Here is a 22,802-nt window from a genome sequence, read left to right on the forward strand (position 1 = left end):
TCAAACGGATAGGTCCCAAACTCGGCCAAATATTTGGTGAAATTTTAAATAAGGAAAAGAAAAAGAAAGAAGAGGGCAATAAATGAAAAATGGAACTAGAAACAGACCCAAAAAGAAATGGAACTCACCGGCTAAGCTCGACCTCGAGACCTGACACTCCAACTTCATCCCCAAATAATGTTAGTCACTTGTTCTTTGCTAAAAACAAGTGAACAATACTATTTCGTGACAAAACCGGCTTTAAAACTCATGAGGGTTGGAACAATCACCATGCACACCCAAGTTTAGATTTGGCTCTTAGAACCCAGATTTGGGATTTAAGATTCGAAGAGTTTAAAGAGGATTTGAGGGAGATAAATGGTGGATTTAGTATGAGGGGGTCTTGATGGTTCTGTGATGTTAATTTGGGAGGGATTGGAGGTGGCGTCACCACCCTAAGGCGGTGGGGGAATGGTGGCGGTGGATTAGGGTTCTAGTCTCTGAAGAGAGGGGATGAGAGAGACGATTGGGAGGGGGGTTAGAGGTTCGTACATATAAATACTATCGACCCCCCACTTCACGACCGCTGGATCAAGGAAAGTTAACGGTTGAGATCTACTCAACACAAAACGGGGTCGTTTGGATTGTAAGGGGGTGGACCGGGTAACTAGGAGCGGGTCTGGGCCCCAATTCGCGGGTATTTGGATGGGTTGAGGGTGTTTGGTTTGGCTTGGAAATTGAGAATTTAAACAAGGCCCAACAAATCTGATACAAGACCCTTTTTGTTTTCTTTTCTTTTCAATTTTTCTAATTTCTTTTGATTTAAAACTAAAAATAAACCTAAATTAATTCCTAATCCCATTATGCTATCACATTAAATTAATTAACTCTAATTAATAATTAACATAATTAATTAAAAACCAAATAAAGGAAAAACTACCAAAGTTTAACAATGAAAATTAAAAGTGCAAAAATAACTATATTTTTTTGTGATTTTCCCAATTCTTATAAAATAACTAATTTACTACTTAATTCAAAAAAAGAAAAATTAAATCCTAAAATTCAAATGCAACATTTTTTTTATTTTCACTAGTTAAACAAAATTAACATGCTCAGACAAATGCAAACAATTAATGAAAAATGCTACGAAAATCTACAAAATTGTAAATAATGGAAAAAATTATTTTGTTTTGAATTTGTGGGAGTAATTCATATAGGGCAAAAATCACGTGCTCACATTCACAATTGAAGATATTGTTGGGTAAAATATCTAGATGGTTATACCACAAGATTAAAGTATAATTTATCTTGATTATGGGAGTAGTTTTACTCCAACTTCTTGTGCTAGCATACTTAGTGTATATGGAACGGATCAAGTAGAGAAAATATGTTTTTGTACTAAATATATATATATATATATATATATATATATATATATATATATATATATATATATATAAATATTTTCTCTAATTCATTAAATAAGCTTATACTCCTAATTTTGATATAGTTATGATCAATGTGATTTGTTTATTGTTTTGATTTATCAAAAGGTACAACTCTATTCAGAGTAGTGTATGCCTAATAGATTGGACAATAACGAATAGCATTGTGAAATAATAATTAGTTGATAGAATCCGTTAATCGGCTTTGAGTTTGATGATACCCATTTATGTAAGCTTATAAGTGTTCATGTGAAAACCCGGCCGGTAAAATAGACTAGGAGAAAGCTCGATGTATACGGTCAAAATCATATGCCTCCGATTTTGTAGGCTCGAGAAGTCGCATCGAGAACAAAAGTTCGATATAGACCAAGCTCGGGCTCGAAGGTAAAATAAGAGGCTCAAAGACCTAAGTGCTCGAGGAACATCGGAGCTAGGTACGACCGATTCCGAAACAGTGTCGTTATGAGTTTGTTACAAAAGGACAAGATTCTTGCCACGTCCCCAAGATATGGCGTAAATTCCGGAATAGATTTGTACGAATTAGTACAAATTCGTACTAGGCGGTTATACAGCTGTCCCCAATACGATTCCTTACTATAAATAGAAATGTACCCTATTTTAGGGTTTCCCTATATATATAAAGGGGACCCCAATCATTTGTAAAGGGCATGTAATCATTGGCAAAGAATATACTATCATACTTTTCGCTCATTGTTCATCAGAATTGTCCTTTAATTTTACTATTCTTGCTTTATTGTTCTAGCTCGTCTCGAGGCCAAGACTGACATATCTTCTCGTTTGATCTTACTTATTTTCTTCATCTATACTTTATTTTTCTTGATTATTAATTGGTATTGAACTAAAACACGTATCTTTAAAATCACAAATCAAATTTAATTTTTTTTTTTGGGAAACTAGAATAATTTTATTGATAAAGACTACGTAACATCCATTACAAGATCTAGTGGATCATTACAAAAGGATGAAAGGCCATATAAGGCATTTAGGTTACCAAGTTTGGCAAGTTTCTTACAGTTACTTTCACAAACAGATTTATTTTTTGGAGAAAAACCCTCCTTGTCCTCCAGCCTCCTGGACTCAACAAAGGTAGAGGTTACAACATAACAGACTAAACTATAGTGCATTGGTTGTTTGGCTCCTTCCTGGGCTAGCAGGTGAGCAACTTCATTTCCTTCTCTAAAGTTATGCCGGATCACCATCTCCTTGTCTTCTAGGAGATCAAGTACCTGCATGTTGTAGTAAAAAAATCATAAGGGGTGTTGCCCTCTTTTAAAAGATCAATTACTTGTGTTGAATCAGTTTCTATTTCACAAGGCCATATATTGTGTTGAGAGATAAACCCTAGGCCATTAGTCAGGGCCAGAATTTCAGCATGTGTACAATTTACATCTTGAACTCTTTGTTGGAATCCCATGATCCATTCTCCTGCGTTATTTCTTATGACTCCTCTTATTCCTGCGCGATTCTGGTGGAAAGCTCCATCTATATTTAGCTTAAACCAACCAGCATGGGGTTTGTGCTATTGAGTGTTGCAAATAATATTTTTTAGGGAGAGCTTTCTCTAGTAGTTAGTAATGCAAATTCAATCATTTGCTTGATAACAGAAGAGATTAAAACATGATTAGAAGTATTGTTTTCAAGGTTATTATTTCTATTTAGCCAGAGATTCCAAATTGCAAAAGGAAATAATTGGAACCAAGTGAGCAATGTAGATGAAATGGACGACTTAGAATTTTTTAATTTGTCTACCCATAGGTTATCCTTAGAAGTAGGCCAGTTAATACTAATGTTAAGGTTTTTTCAAAAAAAATTGCAATAATGCAGTGAATAAAAATGTGGGGGATGTCTTCTTCGTTTTGGCGACATACAGTACATATTTTGTCTACGTTAATTCCTATATGATGAAGGTAGGATCTAGAAGGTAGTCTATTGTGGTAATATTTCCATAGAAGAAATTTTAATTTGTTGGGACACTGAGTTTTCCAGATCCAACTAAAGTTTTTCGAAGGAGTTTCGTTGGTCTCAATGAGGTTGGAACAAGAAGATGTAGAGAATAAACCATTGTTATTTGGTTCCCAAGAAGGGGAAGATATATATTTTTGCGTGAGAACTTTGGCCCAAGGGGTGTAAGGATAGTTTAGAAATCTCCAAGCAAGGCTTGTTAGGAGAGCTATGTTTTTTGATTTAGCTTTCCTAAGGCCAAGGCCACCTTTGTTTTTTCCTAGAGTAATGGTATCCCATTTAAGAAGGTTCAGTTTCTTTTTAGAATCATTTGATCCCCAGATAAAATCTCTTTGAAGTTTTGTCAATGGTTTTAAGGATTTTTTCTGGGAGAAGGGTATATTGCATTATGTAATTGGGAATGCTAGCAAGGTTTGATGAAGTAAGGGTGGTATGACCTGCCATGTTAATACAATTAATTTTTCAATTTGCTAGACGGTTTCACATATTATCAATAATAAAATGAAAGTCTTTCGATTTTGGACCAGAATCCAGGATGGGGAATCCTAAGTATATTCCAAAAGAATTACTACTCTTTATACCAAAGAAACTAGAGGTAGCAACTTTAATGTCTTTGGTGCAGTTTTTGGAAAAAATAACTTTTAATTTGGCTATGTTGCTGTTTTGACCGGAGTACTTACAAAACATGTCAAGGCCAGACTTAATAAAAGTGCAAGATTTTTGATTGATGTGACTCATAAGGGTTAGGTCATCTGCGAAGAAAATGTGAGATAGAGGAAGGTCATTTGAGCAAATGGTAACTGGATCCCATCTTTTAATGTCTACTTGGAAATTAATATAACGTGATAACATTTCCATGTAGAGAATAAAAATATAAGGAGACATGAGGTCACCTTGTCTAATACCTCTACTAGGATAGAAAAAATCACTCCTTGCACCATTCACAATAACAGCCATACTGGACGTGGTAATACAGGACATGATTAATTTTGACAGGTTTGGAGGAATTTTGAAATATTTAAGGGTTCTACATATGAAAGATCATTCCAACTTGTCAAAAGCCTTTTCTAGGTCAATTTTTAGGATCATTCTATTCTTTTTACTAGAGCTTTTTTTGAAGTTATGGATGATTTCTTGAATAAAGATTGCATTATCACTAGCTCTTCTATTTTTTAGAAAACTGGATTGGAAGGGGCTGATGATTTGGTCTTGGAATGGTTTTAACCTATTAGCTATAATTTTAGTGATGATTTTATAGTTGGTGTTGCATAATCCTATAGGTCGGAAGTTCTTAAGATTATTAGCATTGTGTATCTTAGGGATAAGGCACAAATAAGTGGAATTAATATTGGCAGAAATTTGGTAGGAAGTGAAGATTTCATGACAAAAGGAAGTAACACTAGGCCCGACAAATTTCCAGTATTTTTGATAGAAGAATGAGTGAAAACCATATGGACCAATTGCTTTGTAAGGCTTAAAAGAAAAGATAGCCTTGATAATTTCACTGTTTGAAAGGGGCTTGTCTAGTGGTGAGAGGTCTAAGGAGTCAAAACTAACAAGGCCACTGAAAATATCCGATTTATTTGTAAAGCAGTGGAAAGTTGTAAAGGCATTCTCAAAAAAAATTTGAGCATGAGTAAGGATATCACTATGATTGTCAACCCAATTCCCTTGGTCATCTTTAAAGAAGCTGACATGATTTCTTCTTCTCCTATTAGAGACACTTATATGGAAAAAAAATTTGTTTGTGTCCCTATCATTGAGCCATGAAATTCGTTATCTAAGTTTCCAATAGTCTTCTTCTAGTTTTAGGATATTATTGAAGTCATTTCTCATAGAAGATTCTAGGCTTTGGAGAAAAGAACTATGAGTATAATTGTGGGAGTTTTGTATACCCTTAAGACGAGCCAGAATTCTCTTTTTTCTTTTAAAGACATCACCAAAAGTTTCCTTACTCCACTTGGAGATGTTGATAGTAAAATTGTGAGTGGCTTCTAAAAGGTTATGATTAAGCCAATTTTGACGAACTAAGTTGACAAAATTAGGATGAGTGCACCAAATATTCTCTATCCTAAAGGGTTTACAAAGAGTTACACGAGGAAAGGAGTTAAGGTTTAAGAGAAGAGGATTGTGGCCAAAGTAAGTTTTTGGAAGATGGGTTACTGTGGCATTAGGAAAAAGATTAGCCCAGTCTTCATTACCTAAAAAACGATCTAGTCTTTCCATAATTAAACCCTTAAACCTTTTCCTATGGTTGGACCACGTAAATTTGCTACCCTTATAACCTAAGTCCATAAGTCTATATTTGTTAAAGTTCCAAATCCTAGAGGTCCTAGAAATACTGACAATTCTTCCTCCAAATTTTTTGGATGACATGGTAATGTCATTAAAATCTCCACCCACTAACCATCCTCCCTTATAGCTATTGGAAATATTAATAAGATTTTCCTATATAGAGTCACTAGCATGAATATTAGTACTAGCATAGATAGTGCTTAATAACCAAGTAAAGCGAAAGGGAAGTACCTATATCATTGCATGAATTTCTTGACCCCTCCTTGTGAAATTATGAATTGTGACCATGGTATGGTCATAGAGAATGGTCATTCCTCCAGATTGGCCTTCAAAGGGAACTTCGATCATCTTAGAGAAATTGAAATCATTAAGAAGGGAACCATACGTTGCCATTCTAGTTTCAAGGAGAGCAACTAAGCAAGGCCTATGAGTGTCAACTAGGTCCCTAAAATTATGGTAAAAGTCGTCATTGTTAGCACCACGGACATTCCAGAAGATGATTCTAGTGGATCTCATCATTCTTGGTTGGCGGGTTGGGTTGAGTCATCTCTTCCTCCTCCAAGTTGGAGTTTGAGGTCCTCATTTGGCATGGATCTAAGATCATTGTATGGGTTCCCACAGTTGGGTCCCGTAGAGGCTTTATGTCCACTGAGCATTTGAACATTGAAGGAGGGCAGTTGAAGATGAATTTCTTGCTCAGAATCTCTTTGAATAGTAGTACTTTTACTTTGTTTAGGTTTGCAAATTCCACACTCGATTTCATAAGTAGAGGATCTATTTCTTCCTCCTATTTTAGGTGATTTTCTACTGGTTCTTGCACATTGGGAGGGGGATTGTTTCCCATATGCATTGGAATGTTGTTCTAGGCTTTTGCATGTGCATGCATGTCCCAGGGGATAAAAATGGGGTTGATTTGGGAAAGCTCCTCCAGTATGAAGAATGGAAGCTCTACTGGTGGATTTTGTGGGACTTGAGGGTTTGCTTAGGGAGGAAGATTTCATTGTTGTTGCATGGCTTGAATAAGATTTTGATTCATTGTTGGAGCCAAGGGATGTAGGACATTGTTGATCCATATTTGGTTCATGTAATTGTTCATGGCTAGCCTCATTCCTTCCGATATTAGTTGAGCAAGATAAGGGGTGTTCTGGATTATAAGGACCGTGTCCTGGCCATTGATGTCCATGTTGAACGTGATTGCATGGCCCATCAGTCCTGCTTCTAGCCAAGATAGGGGTTGGTAGTTTTGGGGAAATGGTGGAGAGGTGTAGTAAACTGTTGGATTTAGGAGATGAGGGGGAAGTGGGGGAAGGTTGTTCATTGTGTTGGGAGGTGTTGGTAACGAAGGATTGAAGAAGTCTGTTTCTCCTCCTTGATGAGATTGGTAATCTTGGCATTTTTATGAGTGGCAGAGTTTATATTAAGGATTTTTGGTCGAGTGGAATTGGTTCTAGACAATTCCCTAGGAAACTTTATAGCAGAATTTTCTACTTGTATTGGGTCAGATTGGGGAAGAGTAAGGGAGTTAACAAGATCCTTGGAGGATTTGGTTTGTGACACTTGGTCGTGAGAGGTGTCCATTTGGCATACCTCAGAGAGCTTGTTGGCTAGTGGAGTTAGAGGAGCTTTGGAATTAACGGGAAAGATAGTGTCAGTGCATGGGGTGTTTGCTGGAGAAAAATCCATACAATTAAGGCTAGAATTTATTTTATTAAGAGGTTGATGATTAAGCAAAGGATTTTTGTTAGTAGAATTTTTAGTTAATGATTGGGAGCTAATAGTAGAGGGTTGCATGTTGTTGTCCACGTGTGGCTTTAAATTTTACAAAGTGTCATGCAAAGTGGGCATGCATTGGGTGGAAGGGATACTATCAAATTTAGAAGAGGTTATACTCCAAAACCATGGGCTCTTCCATTAGACTAAAGAATTGGTTGTTAATCATATTAGAGTTAAGGAAAAACGGCTCATTAGTGGTTTGGATTTTCCTTTTATCTTTCCCATATTAAACACTAGTAGATTTTTTCACGTAATTAAGCTTTTGAGTGTTGAGATATTTATTTGTATCAGCATCATAAATTCTGACATTTATACCTGGGACATTTTGATTATGAGTGGAAGTTGTAGGAGATCGTGTAAGCTTCCTTTTTGTCTTGGCAAAGGAGACTGTTTTCCAGTCGTCCTCCATTGGCTCCTACTCCTGCTTTTGAATATTTTCAAAATTGGTGGGGATACATGGTGCCTTGGCATTTTGTTTTAAATGGAGTAATGACATTGAGGGGCAACATGGCCTAATCTACAACAATTTTTGCACAAGAACTTTTCTCCTTCATAACAAATGTCTTGCTTATGAGAGCCAATAAAAATAAAAGACTTAAAAGGAATATCCATGGGGATTTCCACGCACATCCTTGCATATCTTCCCCTAAGAGTAGCAGATGTGCATTCATCAACCTTTAACAGTTTTCCTATCGTGTTTCCAATCCTTTACAAGATTAAACTATCGTAAAATTCTGTAGAATGCTGGGGAAGACGGACCCATATTGCCGTAGAGAGAGGCTTTGCCTCAGAAGCAACAAAGTTAGCTTCCCATTTTTGAACTGATAAAAAATAGCCATTAATAAACCAAGGGCCTTTCTATAAAGCTTTCACCATATGCTCTCCCTTAGAGAATTTCGCAATATAGTAGTCTGCACCCAGGTCAATTAATGAAAAAAATTCGAAAAGTTTTCACAAGTCCTAGATTTTTTTCTTTAGGTAGTGGTGTAGAATTCATTTACCTAAGAGCTTGATGATGATTCAATATTTCCAAGGATCGTAGATTCGCCGGAGATCATCTGGTGATAGGCTAATACAGTAGCCTTCCTTTACAGGTTCCTCCAAATGTGTGTCCTGCATATATAATTGATGTTGTTAATTTCGCTTCTTGGCGTATAGGCAGTGAGGAAGACATCCCCCCTATAGTGCTATTAGGTTAGAGTGGGGGGGGGGGGGGGTCTGTGAGGAGTATTTCTTTGAAAGAGGGAGAGTGTTGCCAGTGATGAATCTGAGCCAATACATATCCGTGAGGAAGTGTTTGATAGAGGCAAAGGAGACTTAAACTTGACCAAATAATTTTGATTAGTTCTACTTGATGAAGTCTGATGCACGTGGAAGGTTCTAGATAGGCAGGAACATGCACACAGACAGCTGTACAGGAGCACATATATATTTAATTATACTAGTCTATATTTTGTTACAGTTAGGCCAAATAGGAGTTTGACACGTAGCACTAGCAATATACATTTTAGGCCAATAGGAGTTTGACACATAGCACTAGCAATATACATTTTTACTTCTTAGTTGAGTTGTATATATACATTTATACACACAATACATTGCATCAGCAGGACAATCAATGAAATCATTTCTTCTCATTCAAGTTTTTTAGAATCTTCTCTTCAATGGTTTCTTTTCAATTTTGTGATGGTATCAGATCAGTGATGGAGATCGAGATTACGTGAATCAATTCTCTTCTAATCCATTTCCGATTCCTATTGATTCTACGAGTCCATTGTTCTTCTCTTCAATAATCCTTGTTCGATTTTTTTTCAAATTCTTTTTTGTTCAATTTTCTCTGAGAATGGGCAGCACAACAAATACAATTTCTTCTCCATCAAACGTGACTTCTCCAGCTAGTGCTATGGATTATTCTAATCCATACTTTTTGAGTTCGACTGATCACCCTGGTTTGACCATTGTATCTCAAGTTTTTGATGGTTCCCGCTATGGAGCTTGGAGGAGAAGTGTGTTGATAGCTTTATCTGTGAGGAACAAATTAGGTTTCATAAACGGTTGTATCAAAACACCAGATGAGAAATCAGCTCAGTTTGAGAACTGGAATCGGTGCAATGATATTGTAATCCAATGGCTTCTTAGCTCCTTAAGCAAAGATATAGGTGATAGTGTTTTGTACTCCTCTACAGCAAAGGAACTTTGGGAAGAACAAGAGACAAGGTATGGACAGTCAAACGGAACTCAATTATTTCAATTGCAAAAAGAACTTAGTAGTATTATGCAAGGAACTGATGATATAGCCACGTACTTTACTAGAATCAAACGAATTTGGGACGAATTGAAGTTTCTTAACATTTTCGAAATTTGTGGATGTGAGTGTAAATGTGGAGCTAAGACAAGGAATTTGAAGGCGACGAAAAATCAGAAGCTAATTCTGTTGTTGATGGGATTAAATTAGGCTTATACATCTATAGAGGAAACATTCTTATGATGAAGTCTTTGCCCACTCCGAATGAGGCTTACTCTATTCTGTTGCATGAAGAAAAGCAACGTGAAGTTCATGCTTCTATACAGTTTTCAGGACAAACCTCTTCATTCAATGTAGTAGGTACAAAGTTTCAAAATGCAAAGTGGGAAAATAGAGGTAATGCCCAGAAAGGCAATTTTGAGAATCGTAAAGGTGGAATATTTTGCAATTATTGTAAGAAATCAGGACATTTGATTGAAAAGTGTTACAAGTTGCACGAATTTCCTCCCTCTTTCAAGTTCACTAAGCAGAAGAGGACTTATAGAAATGCACAAGGGAGTGCAAATGCAGCATTTGGAAATGAAGAAGGAGGTTCTTCTGAGACTAACCTGACTGTGAATCCCATGAGTATAGTGCAAGGCTTCTCAAAGGAGAAGTGTGATAAACTGATTCATTTACTTCAAAATCTTCATGCAGGTCAAGGAGTTTCTTCGGATTTTGAGGCTAATGTGACTGCTAACATGGCTGGTATGATAGCTGCTTTGTATGTTTTTTCCTCTCACCTCAGTAAACTTCCTAATAATCCCTGGATACTTGATACAAGGGTCACACAACACATGACTTATGATATTTCACTCCTTCATGAAACCAAAGAATTGTCAAAACCTGTATATGTTAATCTACCAAATGGATACAAAGTTAAAGCTATTGCCATTGGAAAATTGCTTATTCCTCCTAATCTGATTTAATAAATGTTCTATATGTACCAAGTTTTAAACACAGCTTGATCTCTGTACAACAGTTGTGCACTCAACTTGATTGTTTACTGATTTTTAGCAAATTTGGTTGTTACATACAGGCCCCTTCTCTGAAGAGGCTACACGTGTTTGGTGAGACCACTGATGGATTCTATGTGTTGGACAATGCAGCTCCCAGTTCTAGTTCTAGTCTTTCCAATGTCAGTGTCAATTCCACTACTTCTGTTGAACCTAGTGTCCCATGTAGTTCTTCACAATCTCTATTTTCAGATGTTTTCAATATAAGTCCTTTTGATGGACGTCTTTCTAGCGACGTTGTAACTGAAGCTAATTCAATGAATAAAATTGTTTGCTCTATGAATTGTAGCACTTTGAGTAAATTGTGGCATCAACGTTTGGGTCATTTACCATACCCTGCTATGAGTAACATTCCTGGAATACCTCACAAATTGAATTCTGAACAAAATGAAGTCTGTGTAATTTGCCCAAAAGCAAGACAAACAAAACTATCCTTTCCATCTAGCTATATAACTTCTAAACAAAAATTTGACCTCATTCATATAGACACTTGGGGTCCATATTCTACGCCTACTTATAATGGTCATCGTTACTTCTTGACAATTGTTGATGATTTTACAAGATGTACCTGGACATTATTGTTATCCACTAAGTCAAATGCTTTTCCTATCCTCAAAGCATTCTTTGCCATGGTAGAGCGACAATTCGATGTCAAAATCAAGAAAGTCCGATCTGATAATGCTTATGAGCTTGGGTCAGGGACTACACATTCTCAATTTTTCTCCTCTCTTGGTGTTCTCCATCAAACCTCTTGTGTAGCGACACCAAAACAAAATGGTGTGGTTGAACGCAAGCATAAACACCTACTTGAAATATGTCGGGCTTTATTATTTCAGTCCAATTTACCTATCAAATTTTGGGGTGACTGTCTGGTAACAACTACACTCCTTATCAACCGATTTCCTTCAAGAATTTTGGGTAATGTTTCTCCTTACTAGAAATTATTTGATAAACCACCAGATTACTTCTTCCTAAAATCGTTTGGTTGTTTGTGTTTTGCTTCTACGCTCTCTTATGGGAGAAATAAATTAGATCCTAGAGCCACACCTTATGTATTCCTTGGTTATCCTTTTGGAAAGAAAGGCCACAAAGTCATGAGTTTACAATCACAACAATTCTTTGTCTCCCGAAATATTAAGTTCCATGAACACATATTCCCTTTTTATTCTCCTCTTCCTATTTCATCTGTCATTTCTTCTGTTTCTACTCGTCTTGTTTCTCCTTTCCCACATCCAGTTCCTACCTCGTCTCCTTTGAATTCCTCCTCTATTTCTGTTTCACCTACTCCTATTTCCTCTGAATCTATTATATCATCCCCTCCTACATCTCCCACCTCTCCTACATCTCCCACATCTCCTACATCTACTGCATCATCCTTGTCTGTTCCTATACCTTCTCCACTTGCTATTTCTCCTTCTCATGTTGTCGCGAGTCCAACACTACGGAGGTCCATCAGAGTAAGGCACACACCTGGATACTTAAGTGAATATATGTGCAACACAGCTTCTCCATCTCCTTCCCCTATTGTTGCCTGTTTACATTCCTTTTCTTTTACTGCTTTATCCACCCAAAATCAGAATATCCTCAACACCTTACCCATGTCCAAGAACCTTCCACGTACCATCAGGCAACTCTCCATCCAGGTTGGCAGGATGCAATGGCCAAAGAATTCGAAGCTCTAGAGACTAATAGAACTTGGGATTTGGTTGAGCTCCCTCCTGGAAAGAAGATTTTACCCTGCAAATGGATTTACAAGTTTAAGACTAAGTCTGATGGTTCTGTTGAGCGTCTAAAAGCTCGATTGGTAATTCAGGGTGACATTCAGAGAGAGGGTATTGACTACACAGAGACATTCTCACCTGTAGTTAAGATTACTACTATCCGGTGCATCCTTAGTGTCGCTATTAAGCGTGATTGGCCTCTACTTCAGTTGGATGTCAATAACGCTTTTTTTTCACGGTGATTTAGATGAAGAGGTGTTCATGAGGCCACCTTCTGGAATGTCTCTTCCTTCTCCTCATCATGTTTGTCGACTCCGTAAATCCTTGTATGGCCTTAAGCAGTCTTCACGCCAATAGTACGCTCGCCTCTCTACTGCCCTTGTGTCTCGGGTTTTATTGTGTCGCTAAATGATTACTCTCTATTTTACAAGCACCAGGGATGTTTTTCTATGCTTATCACTGTTTATGTAGACAATTTTCTCCTCACAGGGAACAGTCCTATTGAGATACTTGACCTTAAGAAGTTTTTGGATTCTGAATTTCGTATCAAGGATCTGGGATTTGCTCATTATTTCCTTGGGATGGAATTACTTCGCGAGTCTGATGGCCTCATTGTCTCCCAGCGTAAATTTGCTATTAAGTTACTGTTGGATTTTAACTGCCTTCATTCCAGACCAGTCTCTGCTCCTCTGGACTCATCGCTCAAACTTACCTCTGCTTCTGGTGTTCCTCTTTCTGATACTTCAACATATCGGCATTTGGTGGGCAAGCTTAACTTTCTAACCCACTCTTGCCCAGATTTGTCTTTTGTTGTGCAATCTTTGAGTCAATTTATGCAATCTCCTACCCAAGATCATTTTCAGGCTGCACTTCACACACTTCGCTATGTTCGGGCAGATTCGGGTTTAGGCATTTTTCTGTCTAAAGATCCTTCTTTTCAGTTGGTTGCCTATTGCGATTCTGATTGGGCATCTTGTGTTGATACTCGACGTTCCGTTAGTGGGTTATTTATTAGCCTCGGTGGTTGCCCAATTTCTTGGAAATCCAAAAAGCAGGCAGTTGTCTCTTTGTCATCGGCAGAGGCTGAATACCGTTCTATGCGGTGCCTTGTTGCAGAGCTCAGTTGGTAGTTCATCTTCTTGGTGACATTTCTGTTGTTCCTTCTTTACCTGTTCCAGTGCACTGTGATAATAAGGCGGCTATCCATATTGCGAAGAATTCTGTTTTTCATGAGTGGACAAAGCATATCGAGCTTGATTGTCACTTCGTCCGTCAAAAGCTCTTGGATGGCCTGGTTTCATTGTCGTTCGTTCCCTCTTCCGGTCAGCTCGCTGATATCTTCACCAAAGCTCTTGCCGGCCCTCTTCACCGCTCTATTCTCTGCAAGTTGGGAGTTCGTGCCCCGCCCTCCAACTTGCGGGGGGGGGGGGGTGTTGCCAGTGATGAATCTGAGTCAATACACATCCGTGAGGAAGTGTTTGGTAGAGGCAAAGGAGACTTAAACTTGACCAAATAATTTTAATTAGTTCTACTTGATGAAGTCTGATGCACGTGGAAGGTTCTAGATTGGCAGGAACATGGACACAGACAGCTGTACAGGAGCACATGTGTATTTAATTATACTAGTCTATATTTTTGTTACAACTAGGCCAATATGAGTTTACGTAGCACTAGCAATATATATTTTTACTTCTTAGTTGAGCTATATATATATATATATATATAGACAATACATTATAGCAGCAGGACAATCAATGAAATCATTTCTTCTCATTCAAGTTTTCTAGAATTTTCTCTTCAATTGTTTCTTTTCAATTCCGTGAGAGAGTCTCCTAGGGGAGTAGGATTATGATCATTTGATCGACTCACGCTTGTCATAGTATTGGTTGGAATATTTGGTGATTTGGGTGGGATTGAGGTGGTTTGGCTAGTGGAAATAGGTGGTATAGTCATCTACTTTCTAGAGAGAGAAAGTTGGGGTTTATCTTGCTAGCTTTGTCTGTTACTTTCTTTATTCGAGGTAAACACATTCATTTCTTCAACCGTCTACTCATAGTTCTAATAATTTATACAGCAAAATGATGAATAAATAAACCGGAATAGAACCGTGATAATCGTGATAATTAATAATTAATTTAAGAGATTATTAAAACCTAATGAGAAGTAAATAATGTACTACATTTCTTTCGTCGAAGCCCAAAACTAGGCTTCGAGATCCTCAATTCTCCATCAAATTGTTTTATTTGATCTTTGGTCAAAATGGCATTTCAACAATATTAATATTATTTTATTTAATTGCCAGCAGCGAAGAAAAGAATGCCAATAATCCTCGTTGGAGAAAAATCATAAATAAGAAAAGTTATATCTTTGACTAAATGCTTAGTCCTTTTGAATAAGTTAAATACCTACTTTATATACTATTTAGATTTTTCTTTGTTTTGTTCAAACACAAGTCTTTATAGAAGTATTAAATTTACAAGTACAACTGCAATTTAATAAGACGAAAAGAAATGCGATTTAATAAGATCACGCCTTTTTTTCTATTTAAAAAGGTAAAATAATTTATAATAAAAAAAGATATACTTCTATACATTGTTAGAACACAGAAATGTCAAATTCTGACATATTCTAGAATCAAAATAACATAAAATAACAATATAAAAAAATTATTAACATAAGGTAATGTTCTTGTCGTCATAATATGGGATTAATCATAATCTGACGTTTTAATTTCACTACCGACTTTAATAGCCAAATTTGCAAAAAAAAGTTTTTTTTTAAAAGAAGAGGTTGAGTTTTTTTTATTAAACTAACGCTGGAAAAAAAAAAATCAAGTTCTTGTACAAATGCAAATTATTTAATTTTTCTTCAACACCTAAACATCCTACCCATTTCCCTTAAACGTTGATCAGACCAAATCTTCCCGCGTGGGTCCCACATTTTTCATCCATCTCCTCCTCCAATTTTCCGCTGATTTCTTCAAAACTTTTCTTCGTCTTCTGCCTCTTCTTCCCTAAGCAAGAAAAATGGGAATTTCTTTGAGTAAAAGGCAACAAAATCATCACCTCCACCACCCTCCTCCGCCACTACCGCCACCGTCTTCTTCCATTCCTCCGCCCCTCCCTCCTATTACACCACCTCCCCACCCAAGCTACTCCTTTCCTCCAACTACAACACCACCACCTCCCCCCTCGCAAAACCCCTATCCTTTACTCCCCCCGCCTCCACGCCATAACGTAGTCCCGACTTACCCTCCACCACCACCTCCTTCAAATTCTTATAATTACCATTTCAGTTTCAATCATCAGTCCAGTTATGGTAGTAGTAGTAGTAGTAGGCCTGTAGTCTTTCAAAATCATTACCCTCCTTATTATCATCCTCACGGTAATAACGGATGGGGGGGTGGGTTTAGACCTCCGCCAGCGCCGTTGCCGGTGGTGCCGTATGTGGATCACCAAAATGCAAAGAAGATTAAGAATGATGTTAATGTTCATAAGGATACTATACGGATTCAACTCGATGAGCTCAATAAGGATTGCCATTTGGTTACCTTTACTTTTGATGCCCTTGTTGATGGAAGGTACTAATCATTTTTCCCTCTTGCTTTGATTTCATGGTTCATTTTTATATTAATTATTATGCCTTTGAGTTGTGTAGTTACTACTCTGTAATTTGTTATGGAAATGAGCTTCTAAGGAACCCTGGCATGGAGGATTCAAAAACATGACTAAATTGAAAATTAATGAGGAATCTGTAATTCTGTAAATGATCTTATGTAGTGGCTGCAAAAATGCTGTAAGTTTTTGACTGAATTATGTCTAATTTGGCTTTGATTTAATTATTTTGATGGATATTGTGGTATCGATTAGAACTATGATCCCTCGATAATATAACAATTATTTTGCTTCTATTATTATATGAGATTAAAACTCAGGGATCGAAGGGATAGTATTGTGTAAAGCTGTGTAAGCCTGATCCAACTGTTTACGTAAGATTTTAATTTAGGCAATTTTTTTGTGTTATCGATCTATGGAATGATATTCTAGTAGTTATGGTGAGAGTCTTGATCCCAAGGCTTGACAAAAGTTTAATTGAAGCTATTATGAGTTACTCTTTTACATCCTCTTGTCTTGTTCGGCAAAAACTACATGACAATGCTTTGAAGGTCTGCCAATAACTTTTGAAGATAAAAACTTCTAAGTTCAAGGTCTCCACAATAATAACTTAGCTAGCTCAGTGAGCCTCATTGAGCTAAACTCTTGGCTAATAATGTTTTAACATCTGAACTAGTATGGTAGCTTGGCAGGGGTGGAGCTACCTTGTCCAAAGGGAGTCAATAGGCACCTATTCGCCGGAAAATTATACTATGTAGATTAGTCATTTTTTTCATATATATATATATATATATATGTATGTGTGTGTGTGTGTGTATGTTGAATCCCTTGGCTTCTTTGTGTGTTTACTTCTTTATATTTTGATATTTTGACCGCCCTTAGTGAAAATACTAGCTCTGTTACTGGTTGGTTTGTATGTAGTCTAAGGAGATCATCTGTGAAATATCAATTGACATAAAAATCTGAGTTTATTTTGCTTGAGGTACTTCTTTATTATTGTATAAGAAAATTGTTGTTTCCTCTTTTTCTTTAAGCCCTCGTTTTAGAGGACAAACCCCACAAATAGATAGATGTTTGGAAGTTCTTCTGGATCAGACACTTTTTCAAATATCAGATTCCTGGATGGCGACATGCGCATTACATTCTGATTGATTATTAAACCGTATATCTCAGAGAGGTCATATTTCTTTGGGTTAGTAATAATTGAGTGCTTTCATTATCTAAAATTAAGAACATCTCCGACGAAAAGATCAGTCAGGTTAATTTTTGTATTTCTATGAGAAGGTTTTCGGTACGTGGCGCATAACAAATCCTTCTTAAGTAATAGGTTTTTAAGTAGGCCATCGTACTGAGCAGGCTTCTCTCTTTTTTGGAGTCACAAATAACCTGTCAATGGAGCAGTTGTCTTTTGGCTTTCTCTTCAAGTTTTATAGGGGAATGAAGTTCCTGCATTTTCTCTGTTTGGCTTCTCCCTGTTCTTGTAGCAGCGGCAGAGCTAGAGCTTCGACAACGGATTCGGTCGAACCTAGTAGCTTTAGTCCAAACCATATATTTGTCTTAAGAAATTTATTGAATAAGTACAAATTCTTACTTTAGAAGAACCCAGTAACATAAAAATGTTAGAATCCCAAACCCAGTAACTTCAAATCTTGGCTCCGCCTCTGCTTGATAGGGCCTTGTGCAATAGGAATGAGTAAATTGTGTTTATTTTCTTGTGAAGAGCCAGTTCTTTGGGTCTGGCAGAACAGAATATAGATCTTTCTCTTTTGTGACACTGCTAAATTTGCGTGAGTATTTCTGATTGAGGTTTGGCAATGAATCTTGTTCATGAACCTATATATAATGTGATTGTTTCTCAGCCATTTCGCAGTCTTGTTCGAAAAGTTTTTACTTAATTTTTAGAATATGCTCTGTTGGCATTTTGGTTCCAATGATTGCTTCTTACTTATGTTAGTGATGCTGGTGCTATGCTATCCTAGTTTGGCACTCAGTTGATGTTTCATAAAATAGCATTTACTATTATTTTGACCAAAAAATTTAGAATAACATTTATTTCTTTTCCTTTGTCCTTTGCCTGCAGTATCACCATTTTCTACTTTGCGAAGGAAGGGGCCAACTGCAAATTCAGTCCTGTATATCCTGAAATCAAGCCTGTTCAAATACCATTTGAAAAAGGACTGGGCCAAAAGTTTTGCCAGCCTTCAGGAACTGGAATTGACCTCGGGTTTTTTGACGTCAATGACTTATCAAAGCCAACCCAAGGAGAAGAAATATTCCCGCTTATTATATCAGCGGAGTCATGTTTTCCGTCTACACCAACAGATGAGAAGTTTGATGAGCAATCACTAGATAAGTCTCCCCATGCACAAATAACTGAAGCTGTGCTAGTGAAGAATAATGAGGATCATTTTCAAGTGAAAGTGATCAAGCAGATTTTATGGATTGAAGGAGTTCGCTATGAGTTGCGAGAGATTTATGGTATCAGCAATTCAGATGAAACTACCGTCAATGATGACGAGTCAGGAAAAGAATGCGTGATTTGTATGACTGAGCCAAAAGACACAGCAGTTTTGCCATGTAGGCATATGGTATGGTCATTACTTTGACAGTTGATTTATTTCTTCAATATCTCAAGCTAATAATATATGATAAGTCTAGAGAATCTGGTGCATATTACTCTTGGCTCATACTTTTATCAGTAACCTGTTCAGAAGTAGTGTTGGATTTTACACTTGTGTAAAGGCGTTCCTCTCAAAAAGGAAAAAAAAAAAAAAAGAAGGGCTGATGGCTCTTCTTCTCATGGAGTTTACTGGAGCATATGATGGGCCATAGGTTTTTGTGAACATTGATGATATAGTAGACTTTTGGAAAAACTTGACCATTCCTGATGTCTCTAGTCTGCACCCGCACATTCACTCATTGTTGGTCTTGCTTCTAGTTTGAAAATCTTGTATGAATCTTTAGGTTATAGATGCTGCTTCATTACTTAAGAACAACAAATTAACCCAAAAAAGAAGAACAAACCAATAATTGCTTTTGCAATTTGGCAGACTTGGTTCTCCCAGTAACATACCGGAGTTCAGTCTTTATTGGAGGTTGACATTGGGGAATATAATGAACTCCAGAGCTGGAGTTGGGGATAAGGCCCTCGAATTTCAAGAGGGGTCAAATGACTACCAAATGCTTTTGATCAATTTTAACAGGTTGTTACCTCTACGTTTATTTCTCATTGAAAAAGCTTAAAAAAATTCACTACTTCTGGATATATAATTATTAGAAATCTGAAATGTATGTAAAATTGTACTTACGGTCTCTCACAATACTGAATTAAGCAAGTAGAGTACTAGTCAGAAGAGTTTAAGGCTAAAGAAATATGTCTGCCAGCGAGATGTGATCTTTATTAGTCTGCCTTCTGAAGCTTTTGCCATGACTAACCCTCCCTAGTGGACTATGTGAATCTATGTGACACATCTATGTCTGCCTTGTGTGCCTGCTTATACACTTTATAGAAAATTTTGTGGAGCTAAAGGTTGACCTATTTCAGCAGATGAAGGTGACCATCTGTAATAATATATTCACGTGAAGACGCTAATGTTTATATAATTTTATAGGTCATTTTCCGCTTTAGCATTTCCTTTAAACACTACCTAATAGGCTAATATTCTCAAAATTGTAAATAACTCGAGGTAATAATTTGTGACAACTTCCTTTTTTTTTTTTCTTCTATATTATGTGACATAAGTGGGAAGGAGGGAGTGATTAATAAAAGAAAGAGAAATAGACTTTATGTTTTATGAGCATTAGACATTTGCAAGAAGTGGGAGAGATATATTGAGGGTTTCTAAAACCAACGGAACTAAATGCTAGCTGCTGATTTTTAATGTCGTAGTTTTTTTAGGATGCTTTATTTGATCATCTGATCTCTCCTTTGAGTTCCTGTAGGGACTTATTAATTGCCCTTACATTAAATAAAAAATGAAAAACGATAAAATATAGGAAAGCAAGAGAATGAAGTGAAGGTATAGTCTGTCAGCAGGAAGTTTTCTTGTTTTAAAGTTGTGCCTTCTCTTATATTCTCAATTTCTTTCCTCTTTGATGTCCATTAACTCTGGTATTTCAAAATGGCAGTGTTTGTGCAGTGAGTGCGCCAAAGCACTGAGGCATCAATCAAATAAGTGCCCTATATGCCGCCAACCCATTGAGGAACTTCTGGAGATTAAGGTCAACGAAGGTAAACCTAGATAATAATAAGTTTTGGTTACATTGCTTATTGCCATCAGAGTTAATCTAAATAGGAGTATTTCTTAGGGCATCTCCAACTTTACCCCATTTTTGGTCCCCAAAAATGGGGTGGGGACAACTTACTCCAACCATTCCCCCATTTTTTTTCCCAAACTTTTTTATATTCTTCTAATTCTTCTATATTATATTATTATCTTTCATTTCAATTTCATTTTTTAATTTCCATTAAACAAATTCCATCTTTTATTTTTATTAATTTGTAATTTCCGTAATTAAAACAATTCCATAAAATTTTAAATAATATAATTTGTAAGCAATTATCATAGATTAACTAATAATTCAAATAAAAGTGAAATCATTGCGATACAAGATTAATTAAATACATATTACATAACGATAAAATTCATTTGAAATACTAGATAAATATTCAACTTAAACCTCTAGTATTCTCCCATAAATGATCTATTAATGCATTACGAAGTGCAAAATGAGCATCTTTGTCCTTAATTCTTCTATGTCGAAATAAAAATTCTTGAAATCGTTGATTTTCATCTACTACCATTTCTACATAAAAATAATAAATGCACGAAAATTAATTTATCAAAATTATACACCAAAGTTAAGATATAATATTAATATTATAAAGACATTACATAAACATAATTAGGTATATATAAAGAGATAAATTAAAAGATTAAATAATAAAATAATAATAAAAAAGTGATGAATAGTAATGGGGGGAGATGAATAGTGTACCCCCATATTTGAGGGAACACTATTCATCCCCCATTTTGGGGACAAAAATGGGGGAGGGTTGGAGCTAAATTCCCCCAAATATTTCCCCTATTATGGGGGGGATGGGGGCAAGGTTGGAGATGACCTTATGAACACGGAAATGTTATGCAGTATCTAATGATTCATGCAAGTGGCTCTATCTCTTCTGTCTTCAACCTTGACATATTTTTTTCATTTTCTGCTTTGTAGTGGCATCATAAGCTGGGATGTTGTGACAGCCAGAATTGTAACAAGTCCAAGGTTTGGTTTTTGGTTTAATATTCGGCCTGTGATTGTATAGCACAGAGATTGTACATAATATGGTGTGAATAATAGAAGTTTTGCCAATATTTTCACCTTTTTCTTAAAGGAAAATTTAGACACATCTTTTAGTTATCCCTTTATTCTTGAGGGGTAATTAGCTTGAGAACCCCAATGTTTTTACTCTTTTATTCTCTTTTCATTCTTATTTTCATGTGTGATGAAGAAAAAAGGGGTGGGAATATTTGTACTACAAGTAAAGTGGAGAAAAAAGGGGGGAAAAGCACAAGATGAATCTTGGCTTTGGCTTTACTAGGATCTTGAGAAGACAAAAGGCTGAAATGGTGTCTGAAAGTATAAGGAATCTGTCTGAATGGGAAGGATTGGTCTCTTGTGCAGAAGGGCGACAATTTTGAATGACGTTAAAGTAAAAGTGTTGTGTGCAGATCCCAAGGTTTGAACTTTGACGTATCACTGGATCATGTTGCTTATGTTCTTGACAGTAGTAAAGGAAAAAGTATGCTTTGGACATGGCAGTTCAATTCCGCTTTAAGTTTGAGTAGAGAATTACTTTCCTTCTCCACTTCCCCTTTTTTTGGTTTTCCACTGCAGAGTCAAAGATGGAAAAGAATATAACGAGTGTGGGATATTGATAAGACACTGAGAAGAACCAAAAGATTATGTTTCGTTTTCACGTTATGAATTTTCTCTTTATCCACTTTATTCACATGAAAGTCCTCTAAAGCTATTTTTGTGGTCGTTACAAACTTACAATTTTTATTTTTATGGAAAGTACTCTTTTAGAGAGTTATATTGTTTTGTGTTCTCCAAATAATGATATGTAGAGTTGCGTATGCTAACTGATATTGGACCAAAAACTTTTGGAACGCCGATATTGCATGTACTCATGCATACAGTTTTAAGAGAACAAAATATTCTCCAGTAGAACCATTTGGTGCTTCATTGTGCCAATATCATACTCTCTAACTAAGACAGACGAATATTATTTATAGGGAGAAATCCTATTTACAAGGGCTAGGACTTAGGAGATCAAATTTGACGGTGGGTTTATCAGATGTACCAAATTGGGAAGGGGTAAGGTAGTCGTGTATTGGACAAATAGGTGTTTTTATTGATAAGGGTTGTTACATTGTATTTTACAAGCACAGTTTGTCAAGGTAATCAGGCTCATAGCTTGTTCAGATTTTTACATGCTTGGTCCCTTTTTAAAAATTATTATCATAAATGATAGTAGACTTTGTTTATTTAAAAAACAGCACTTTTTTTTTTTTTTTTACTTTTTTAGCACTTTCATTTTGATAACTCCATTAACTAAGGGATCCCTCTACATTAATACACTTTTTACTACATTTTCTTTTCTCTCACTCTTCTATAACTTCTTTTTTCTCTTCCAT

General features: G+C 36.4%; 2 protein-coding genes and 1 long non-coding RNA gene across 4 annotated transcripts; 2 read left to right on the forward strand and 1 right to left on the reverse strand.

The window, feature by feature from the left end:
- Positions 1 to 2,321: 2,321 nt before the first annotated feature.
- LOC107787369 (uncharacterized) lies at positions 2,322 to 12,773 on the reverse strand. Its single transcript, XR_001648383.2, has 3 exons — positions 12,635 to 12,773; positions 8,477 to 12,512; positions 2,322 to 2,671 (listed from the first exon to the last, which is right to left on the reverse strand). It is a non-coding gene; the product is annotated as an uncharacterized LOC107787369 (long non-coding RNA).
- On the forward strand, positions 9,960 to 14,269 carry LOC107787368 (uncharacterized). Its single transcript, XM_016608923.2, has 2 exons — positions 9,960 to 10,467; positions 10,799 to 14,269. The coding sequence occupies exons 1-2, from the start codon at positions 9,960 to 9,962 to the stop codon at positions 10,831 to 10,833; spliced, it is 543 nt and encodes a 180-aa protein (XP_016464409.1). The 3' UTR covers positions 10,834 to 14,269.
- A 1,106-nt stretch (positions 14,270 to 15,375) lies between these two features.
- Positions 15,376 to 21,476, forward strand: LOC107787370 (putative E3 ubiquitin-protein ligase LUL4). Of its 2 annotated transcripts, XR_012693542.1 has the most exons (5): positions 15,376 to 16,076; positions 18,191 to 18,698; positions 19,161 to 19,313; positions 20,239 to 20,341; positions 21,337 to 21,476. XR_012693542.1 is itself a non-coding variant. In XM_016608924.2 (4 exons), exons 1-4 carry the CDS (start codon positions 15,523 to 15,525, stop codon positions 21,345 to 21,347), a joined length of 1,176 nt encoding a protein of 391 aa, XP_016464410.1. In that variant the 5' UTR covers position 15,522; the 3' UTR covers positions 21,348 to 21,476. The 2 variants fall into 2 exon arrangements, 1 of the variants encoding a protein (XP_016464410.1); XM_016608924.2 differs by lacking the exon at positions 19,161 to 19,313 and having other exon boundaries at positions 15,522 to 16,076.
- Positions 21,477 to 22,802: the final 1,326 nt, after the last annotated feature.

Source organism: Nicotiana tabacum, chromosome 7, assembly GCF_000715075.1.
Source record: "Nicotiana tabacum cultivar K326 chromosome 7, ASM71507v2, whole genome shotgun sequence".
Classification (NCBI taxonomy): domain Eukaryota; kingdom Viridiplantae; phylum Streptophyta; class Magnoliopsida; order Solanales; family Solanaceae; genus Nicotiana; species Nicotiana tabacum.